This window comes from Pteronotus mesoamericanus, unplaced genomic scaffold (genome assembly GCF_021234165.1).
Source record: "Pteronotus mesoamericanus isolate MK-2021 breed Mesoamerican mustached bat unplaced genomic scaffold, CSHL_Meso_final scaffold_99, whole genome shotgun sequence".
NCBI classification, from domain to species: Eukaryota; Metazoa; Chordata; class Mammalia; order Chiroptera; family Mormoopidae; genus Pteronotus; species Pteronotus mesoamericanus.
In genome coordinates, this window is record NW_026555330.1 from 5,076,082 (window position 1) to 5,085,875 (window position 9,794).

The 9,794-nt window shown below is 43.1% G+C and overlaps 1 protein-coding gene across 1 annotated transcript; it reads left to right on the forward strand.

Moving 5' to 3' along the window:
- The first annotated feature begins 1,989 nt into the window (after nucleotides 1-1,989).
- BCL2L15 (BCL2 like 15) lies at nucleotides 1,990-6,510 on the forward strand. Its single transcript, XM_054564780.1, has 4 exons — nucleotides 1,990-2,296; nucleotides 2,611-2,732; nucleotides 5,543-5,767; nucleotides 6,419-6,510. The coding sequence occupies exons 1-4, from the start codon at nucleotides 2,161-2,163 to the stop codon at nucleotides 6,434-6,436; spliced, it is 501 nt and encodes a 166-aa protein (XP_054420755.1). The 5' UTR covers nucleotides 1,990-2,160; the 3' UTR covers nucleotides 6,437-6,510.
- Nucleotides 6,511-9,794: the final 3,284 nt, after the last annotated feature.

Here is a 9,794-nt window from a genome sequence, read left to right on the forward strand (position 1 = left end):
TCACGCTGCTGCCGCTCAGAGGAGTGGTCTGACTGAGCCAGATGGCTGCTGCTGTATGGAGGAGAAGTCAGCACTGGGATCCCTCCGGCTACTCTCTCAGTTCTCTCCCCAAAGCCTCTGTCTCCAGTCTCTCCTCAAGTGTCTCTAGACTACTCTGTACCCCTTTTAGCCAGGGATCTAGTATCTGTGGCTGCCAGTCTGTACTCAGCAGTCAGGCTTTAGCACCATCAGGCCAGGGCTGAGTCCCTCTTGGGGGCGGGGCTATTGTGTCCTTTCATGCTGTTGCCACTCGGGAGTGATCTGCCTGAGCAAGATGTCTGCTGTCATGTGGGGGATGAGTCAGAACTGGGATCCCACCAGCCACTCTCTCAGTTTTTTCCCCAAAGCCTCCTTCCCCAGTCTCTCCTCAGGTGTCTCTAGTCCACTCTGCCCCTGTCTTTGCCAGAGACCAGAGTAAGAGGCTACAAATAAAAATTTATGTATTGGCCCTTTAAAAGGCTCTTTGCATCTCCAGAGGCCCATCTCTGGCAGAGAGCAATCCTGCTGCTTTTTGCAGCTGGCTGTTATCTGTGTACTTTTTGGGCTCTGGTGCTGTAGGCTGGAGATCCCTGCTTATGGTTTAGACCCCACTCTTCTCAGGGGTATCCATCTGGCTGTTTCAATATCCTTATGGTACTGCTGCTCATAGGCTCCCCGCCTGCCATCTCGAGTCTCTACCACACTCCTTACCAGTTAGGTTGTGTTAAAGCTGATTCTTCTATCTGTCTGAGGTTATAGGGCTCCTTTCTCGTTATTGTTCAGTTGTTGGTTCCACATGATTTCTTCACAATTTAGTTGTAATTCCAGATTGGCTCTGGGAGGAGGTCAGTGTGACTTCCATTCACTCCTCCACCATCTTGATTTCTCTCAGAAATTGCATTCTGAGCAACTGACTTAGCATTTATGCCTGAAGCTTTTATTAATTCACCAGGCTAGAATACTCTGGAAAAGCTGATATGTTTGTGTGCTGCTTCTGGGACCCAAACCCAATATCTAGGTGTGGTTACATTAAGAAGGGAGCCATTGTAGTTGAGTGTCCAATCCTGATACCTTGTAAAACAGTGGTGGAGCCCAGCCCTTTTAGGGAAGTCCTAATCAATCCTGTTAACAAGTGAATCCCAGGTCCCTTTTCATCCTGGCCATTAGGTCTTGGACTGAAAGAAAGACATTTAACATTTACTGTACATCAGATGCTGCTGGGTCATTCCATGTAACAGTATCTTTTTTTAATCCCTGGGAAATACTTTGTATTATCCATATCAATTCCTCAAATGCCCAAGATTTTGTTTGTTTGTTTGTTTCTTTAACTTTCTCAGCTTTTATATATCTTATTCTTTCCATCTGGAATGGCCTGACTCCCTCTCTTTGCCTAATGAATCCTCATTTGGCCTTCACAGCTCATCTCAGGGTGTTATTGCTTCAGGGAAGCCTGCCTAGCCCCTAGGTTTGTTTCCCTTTTACCCACTAATCACACACTCCATCTCAATAAGCACAGCAATTATGTGATCAGTTATTTAATATGTCATTCATGCCAAAGTACATTTTAGCTCTATGGGGATGGGGGCTTGTGTCTATATTATTTTTCTGTGTTATTTGTAGTGCCAGGTGCAGTTTCTTACACATTTACACAGGTATAGTTCCTTACATATAGCTGTTCAGTAAATATTGACTGTATGATTATGGCAAATAATTGTGATCATCAGGAATTGAATGCTGTTATTAGACCTCAAACATTTCCTTCTTTAAATTATACCACAAGTTGACCCATACAAGAAGTATTTCATAATAAAATTACCCAAGAGGTTCTTCCTCAACTCTATTTCAGTTTTAAATAGACAACCTAGCTATAAAAGTTATTCATTAATCTTAGATACTGGCTCGGGTGTGGTTTTTGAGACAAAGAACCAAACGGTTTCAGAAAATTTCTCACTTCTGTGTTGGTATGCTCTTCAGAGCAGTCCTGCATATCTGAGCAGCTATTTTTTAAGAAGAGTGCTTGGAAAGGCTCTAGGATTTTATGTCCCGTTAGGAGAATTGACATATTTCCTGGTTTATAGTGTTTCTGACTTCCTGCTGAGCAAAAAGTTGCTTGTTTGGTGGACAAGCAAAGCTTGGCAGCAAATGCCTAAAACAAAGATTCCCCAGACTTTTGAGGAGCAAACAGAATGCATTGTGGACTTTCTTCTCACAGACTTCTTAGGCTTGCCTTCGCAGACTGCTGACCGGAACCTATGTTGTGTAGATGAAGTGGACTCAGGTAAGGCCCCTGGCCGAGGTGGCGACTGCAGGTTGATAGGAGGGTCTGAGTATGTTCTCTTATTTCCATTTAAGTTTCGAAAGGAAAACTCCAAGCTTTCAGCAACACCTGGAGTCTTTATGGGAGGGAAAGAGATTCCCAGTGAAGGGAGACTTTCTGATTGTTGGCGTTTATCGAACATTGAAGGTGTTCTCGGGTGGGAGTGGCACCAAAATTGTTTATGCGTCTAGAGAACTTTCTCCGATGCCTAGGTTCCTGGGACTGTCTTCCCTTCAAACTTTGTGACAAATGTGACTGTGTCCCCACTGTTTTAGGAGAGCCTTGCTCTTTTGATGTGGCCATCATTGCTGGTCGTCTTCGGATGTTGGGTGACCAGTTCAATGGAGAACTGGAAGCTTCTGCCAGGAACATCATTGCAGAAACCACTCAGGGACAGGTCAGATTTCTGCTACTTCCTATTTACTGCTTTTTATTTCTAAACATTTCAGATGCCCTTTTCTTACTACTCTTATAGGAGTGTGACCAGAAATGTTCTGTGAAAGATTTGGGGACTTATATTTATTTAAGGAGATACAGTAGGGATTCTCCAATTGCCAGTTCTTTAGGATTTAAGCAAGACCTAAGTGGTATTGAGGTGGAAAGCTTTTGGCGTGGGCTGGACAATGTTCACATTGCTTCTATTTGTTTTTTGTCCACACTGTGCTTGGTGGCACAGAGCATATCTACTGTACTTCATTCTTTTAATACTTGTTTTAATACTTATTCTTCTGAACATGGGCATCTTCCCGCCCCCCCCCCCAACCCCAGAGTTCAGCAGTGACATTATATACAGGAAGGATAGGCAGTTGACAAGTTTGATGCAATGAGGAGCCAGGTACAGGAGCCCACTAGGGCACATCTGGGCCTTCAACAGAATGTTGGTTACTAGCAACAGCACTTGTATTGGATATAAGGACCACAGACAATGTTCTAGAAGATGTTACTCATTAATATCAATAAAAGTAGTTAATATGAATTTTTCACTTACCATGTGCCAGGGGATACTCTAAATGCTTGACAGTTACTATCTGATTTAATCCCTACACCACTTTATGAAGTACTATAGAAACTATTATCCATAGCACAACCTCTCCCCATCTACATATAACACTGTGAGAACAAACATCTAACCCATTGTGCTCACTGCTGTAGTTACACAGTCTAGAACCGTGCCTAATACAGAATAGGCTCTCAATAAGTATTTTCTGACTTGATATACATTTAAGCAGAAAAGGAAACTGAGAACTCAGGAAATAAGTAATTAGGTTACATAGTAAGTATTTTTTCTTTTATTTTTTAAAAAACGTATTTTTCCGTTACAGTTTATATAAAGTATTATTTTGTAATAGTTTTGGGTGTACAGCATAGTGGTTAGACAATGATATACTTTCCAAAATGTTCCCTCTCACCTCCCCACCCCCCGGTATTTCCAATACCCATCTGGCACTGTACATAGTTATTATAATGTTATTGACTGTATTTTCTATGCTCTGCTTTACATCCCTACATAATAAGTATTGAAGTTAGGATATGAACCCAGACTGATCCCAGAACAATTATGCTTTATTCTTTCTGCCGAATACAGCTTGGGTGGTGTGCCTACTGGATACTCGGGCAGAACTAGCTTTATTACACCTGATTGCGTGCACAGGTACTTTCATAGATAGCTGAGAGCTGAATCTACTTTTCACTTTTTTAATTAAAAATATTTTTTTGAAATACCCTCAGACTCACAGAAAAGTTGCATATGTTGTACAAAGATTTTCCCACTCGAATCATTTGATAGTAAGTAGCAAATGTGATATTTCATCATCCCCTTAATATTTTTATATTTCCTTGAAGCAAGGACGTTCACTTATATAACCACCATTTAAACATCAAAACCAGGAAATCAATGATCAAGGATACATTTTCATCTCATCCTAAGACCCCATCACATTTTGCCATCATTTTTCCAATGATGTCATTTACAGCAAAAAGATGCAGGCCAGAGTCAGATATTGCAGTAAGTTCTGTCCTTTTCGTCTCCTTTAATCTGGAAAAATTCTTTAGTCTTTCATTGACTTTCATGCCTTTGATGCTTGAAGATTATATGGTTCAGTTATTTTGTAGAATGGCCCTTCACTTGGGTGTGTTTGATATTTTCTCTTAAGTAGATTTGGGATATGTACCTTTGGTAGGAAAATCAGAGGTGCTGCTGTGTCATTCTCGTTCCATCAAGCGGCACCCGTTTCGGTTTGTCCCGTTACCTGTGGCAGCCGTCTCCACTCCAAAGTTACTCTTCTCACCTTTGTAATTAAGTATTTAGTAGGGAGGGACTTTGAAACCTTGTAAATATCCCATATCTCATCAAAATTTCAATCTATTCATTTATTTTATCATCACAGACTCAGGAGTTTCTACTTTATTCAATAGGTTATAATTTGTTACTCTCATTATGTATTCGATGCTCACATTGCCCCAGCTTTGGCCAGTGGGAATCCTTTCAGTATGGACTGTGCCTTTTTGGCATGTCCCTGTCATTCTCTGAGTACTTCCTTAATTTCTATTAAGGGATCAATGTCTAAATAGGAATTTCCAATTCCTATTTGGGAATGAGCCATTCTCCAGGGAGGCCTGGTTTCTTTCAATAGGAAACCATATCTGGGTACCAAGATCTAGGTACCCTCACGTGGATGCCCTTCACAGCTTGTTTGGGCTCTGGCACCCCGCTTTGACTGCCGTGGGCGCCCCTACACTATGCTGCAGTAAGATCTTGCTTCGCCCTACATAATGGCTTTTGGACCAAATATTTTGGGAAGGACAAAGAAAAAGCATACCTTTTTTTTTTTTTTTTTTTTTTTTTACTTTAGAGTTTCCTGGACTTCAGTCATTCAAGCAATACCTTCACAGTTTGATCAGTTGTACCATCATGTACTTCATAATTTTCTTTCAAATCATTTTGTTTCTCTTTCAATCATTTGATTCATCTTAAGCAATACCACCTGAAATCATGGGTCTACTTCCGGTTGTTCTAATGGCCATTACAATAAATACAATATAAAATGAGAAAAGCCTATCCATTTACTCCCTACGATGACCTAGCTACAACCAGTGGCACGTTGGTCACTCTCTGGGGAGCACCTGCTTTCCTGGGTTCCTGTGCCTGCAGCCTCTTGCACTCTTTAGTGACATTCCACTGATTCTGTCCTGTGTCTCTCTCCCCAGGTAGGAGCTGTCCTTCAGGACACAGTAAACTCTCTCAGCAAGGCCTGGTGTGCTCAGGATTCTACCTTGGCTTATGAGAGAGCCTTTTTGGCAGTGTCAGTGAAACTCCTTGAATGTGTGGTCCGCATGGCTCCTACAATGGCAAGACAGGTGATGATGCCCGTAACAAATATGATCAATGGGAATGGTGCCATCCGGGAGTTCATCCAGGGCCAGGGAGGTTGGGTAAGTATGTTGGGACCCCTGGCTTGGCTAGGCATTTGCTGCCAATGCCTAGGACTAATACCTGGGACTCCAACCTACAATTCTTCATGTAAGTTGGAAACCAAGCAGAAAAACAGGCCTCCCTCTTTTGCTGAAAATGCCAGGATGGCTTGCTAAAAAGAGAGAGCACTCAGAAGCTCAGCCTGTGGACATTGGACTCCAGAGTCATGCTGCCTAACATATTGACTGCTAATTATATAAAGCAAACTCCAATCCCTACACATCTGTAAAGTGTATTTGTGGTTGAGTTCTAGTCTCAGCCTGGCTTCACCTTGTAAAGGTGAATTTGCCTGGTAAATTTCTCGATCTTCTTTGCCTAATGCCTTTGGGTGCGTATTGAGGCAGTTCAGAATCATCTCAGTATTTGTTATCTAACAAAAAAAACAATTAGTGTCATCTGCTGTGGAGATAACTACAGCAGGCGTTCTACGCCCATGCCTTAGTCATGACCGGAACCTCTGCTCTCATAGGGCGCGCCCCTTCATTGCCAGTTTAGCGGAAGCCCTAGTAAGAGCCGCATTCCCTGCAGGTACCTGCAGATGATCCCTGGTTTCCTTAGGAAGTTCCTGATGACCGCCCCTTTGACTGTTGGATATTCCTTGTCCTTCCTAGGAAAATCTGGACTGCTGAAGAAGAGGCGGAACTGCTTCCCAGCCTGAACATCTCTTTCTCTTTGATCAGGTGATAGATTTCTGGCCATTAAAACAGGCAAACAAGCAAATTAAAAACCACTTTCTGAACTTGGCTGTGTAGTTCATTTTTCTGTTGATAAAGTTGGGAGCAGCTTCCAGAGGTCCACAGAGATTTTATACTTTCTGTTTTCATGTGAGTTGTAATGAGGTTCTGTTGAAGCAAAGACCTCCAGACACAAAGCAATGACTTGTTAGTAGTGGAATCCCAGGCAACACAGGGCAGGCCTTTGCTGGAGTTTTTCTGAGGAAAAGGGAGCACACAGTAAACTATTCCTTCGGATTTAGCCCTGTCTTTGGTAAGAATCTTGTCTGCTAATTTTGTAGTCAAAAAGATTTCAGGGAGATTTTTAGTTGGCAAATCTTGTTACTTGTTAAGTTGAAGATGTTCTTTTAAATTCATAACCTAAATTTCATGTGAATTTCACCTAAGCAGAATCATTATATGCATTTTCAAGGTTGGAAGTAAAAAATAGCAGTTCGTTCATGTGCTCTTCTATTAGAAAGGTCAAAGAAAGACAAAACAACTGCCTTCCCACTGCCACAGGATGCAGGAAGTGCTGGCCCACATCTAGGACAGAAGGGCTGTCACACATACCGCAGTGATTTTCAAAGTGTGGCTTGCATGTCACTTGTGGACCTTGTAAACTGCTGATGTCCAGGTTCCATCCCTAGAGATTCTGATCCTCTAGGGGTGGGCTGGGGCCCAGGATCCTACCTTTTTAACCAGTTCCACAGGTGATTCTGCTGCCCAGATAGCGTTTGAGATCATCACTTTAGGGCAGGGGTTGGCAAGTTGTAGCCCCACAGGCCAATCAGCCTGCTGCCTTTTTTTTTTTGTAAATAAAATTTTATTGGAATGCAGCTATACTCACTTGTTTACATGTGATCTGACCGTTTTAGGACTGCTATGCAGAGTTGAGTAGTTACGGCAGATACCCTATGGCTCCTTAAAGCTTAAAATACTTACCTTCTGGCCATTTAAGTTTGCAGACCCCTCCTCTAAGGCTTAATGAAGATTCTGCCTTGAGTTGATTAAACTCTTGCAATCCTGATCATTCCTGGCAAACACAATTTAGACAAGATAACACTTTTTCTCAGAATTTAGTCTGAGAGGGTTTGTACATACTCTGTGACTATGTTGTCCTCAGTTGTCCAGAGAGGGTATACATTCCCCCGGCTCTACCACAAGTGATTGGAGGTAATTAGAAACAAAGCATATTGCTTCTATGGCCTGTGTATCTCATAATAGTTTTTACTAGTCTCATAGATTAGTAAGCAACAATCAAGTAGAGGCTCCATCCAAAAGCCCCCAAATCAGATTACCTATCTCCCCCCAGCAAGGAAAACATTGTTCTCTTTTAAAGAGGTGTTAATATCTTCGGCTAAATTTACAGACCTAACCACATCCCCTCCCTTCAGCCAGCCAGCTACCTGGCTCCCCTAAATGTGTAAAAATAAAGACAGTGCTGCTAAATATTTTGACTTTTCTTTTTTGAATTATATTTTATTGATTATGCTATTACAGTTGTCTTGATTTGTCCCCCTTTGCCCACCTCCACCCAGTGCTCCCTACTTCCTCAGGCAGTTGCCCCATCATTGTTCATGTCCATGGGTCACGTGTATAGGTTCTTTGGTTTCTCCATTTCCTGTACTGTACTTTACATGCCCATGGCTATTCTTTAACTACCTATTTGTACTTCGTACTCCCCTCACCTCTTCACCCTTTCTTTCCCTGCCCCCTCCCATCTGGCAACCTTCTGCTAACTAACTTCTTTTCTCTTGCTTTTAAGAGTCTCTATCTTTAACCTTCAACCTTTTCATAATGTGTCTTGCATTGGGCCTCTTTGCATTCATCATAATTGGGATTCTCGGCACTTCCTGGATTTGTATGTCTATTTCCGTCACCAAATAAGGGAAGTTTTCTTTCACTATTTTTTCAGATAAATTTCCAATTTCTTGCTCTTTCTCTTCTCCTTCTGGCACCCCTATGATGCAAATGCTGGACCCCTTAAAGTTGTCATAGAGGCTGCTTATACTATCCTCTTTTTTTGGATTCTTTTTTCTTCTTGTTGCTCTGTGTGGTGGTTTTTTGATTCCTTATGTTCCAAATCATTGGTTTGATTCCCAGCTTCATCCACTCTACTGTTGTTTCCCTGTAAATTGTTCTTTATTTCAATTAGTGTACAGTTTGTTTTTGAAAGGGTCTTTTTTATGCTGCTGACCTCCTCACTAAGTTCCTTGAACATCCTTATAACCAGTGTTTTGAACTCTGCATCTCATGGACTGCTTATCTCCATTTTAGTTCTTTTTCTGGAGTTTTGATCTGTTCTTTCATTTGGGCCATGTTTCTTTGTCTCCTCATTTTGGCAGCCTCCCTGTGTTTGTTTCTCTGTATTAGGTAGAGCTGCTTTGACTCCGTGTCTTGGTAGTGTGGCCTAATGTAGTAGGTGTCCTGTAGGGTCTGGTGGCATAGCCTCCCCTCTCACTCAAGCTGAGTACTCAAGGTGTGCTGTCCATGTGTGGGCTGAGTACACCCTCCTCTTGTAGCTGAGCCTTGGTTGCTGTTGGGGGATCAATGGGAGGGATTTACCCAGGCCTGTCAGCTGCCAAGGACTGGCTGTGACCACTGACCACCAACCTCCTCCCTCTATGGAGGATCAGCTGTGCAGGGGCAGGGTGGTGGTGCTCTGACGTGGTCTGTAGCTGCCCACTGGGTGCATTGGTCCTTGGGTTTCCCGGGTGGTGCAGGCCAAGTACAGTCCTCACCTGTGTTTTTCCCAGGGCCACATTGCAGAGCTATAATGCAGTCTGAGATGGCTGCTACTTGTGCTGGGCTTGAAGATTCTCAGGTGAAGCCAAGCTTTGACTAATCTGGCTGCTACTAGGGCTCACTGAAGCCAGCTGTTACTTGTTTGATAGGATTTAGGAGCCAAGATCAGCCATTCTTATGGAAAAGCAGCTTGGGTGGGCCTGTAAGTTGGGTGGGGCAGAGCCCGTGGGGATCTCCAAGGTGGGTCACACAGGGTGTCCTGCAAGCGTTGGAGGCCAGAAAGGGTCACACGGGACTCAGGCAGGTGGAAGAGAATTTGTGGAGCCCTCAGGATGTCTCACATGCCTTTATTCTGGGGTGGGGTGATACACGCCTGCTGCAAGCTGCGAGTCGTGCCACCGAAGTGCCGACTCCCTTATATATTAAATGTGCACAAAGCCGGCCTGGGGCCAATACTGACCTTAGGTTATGTAACAGCTTCATTGTATGCCTGCGGGTCCCTACTCAAGGTTATGTGAACACTGCT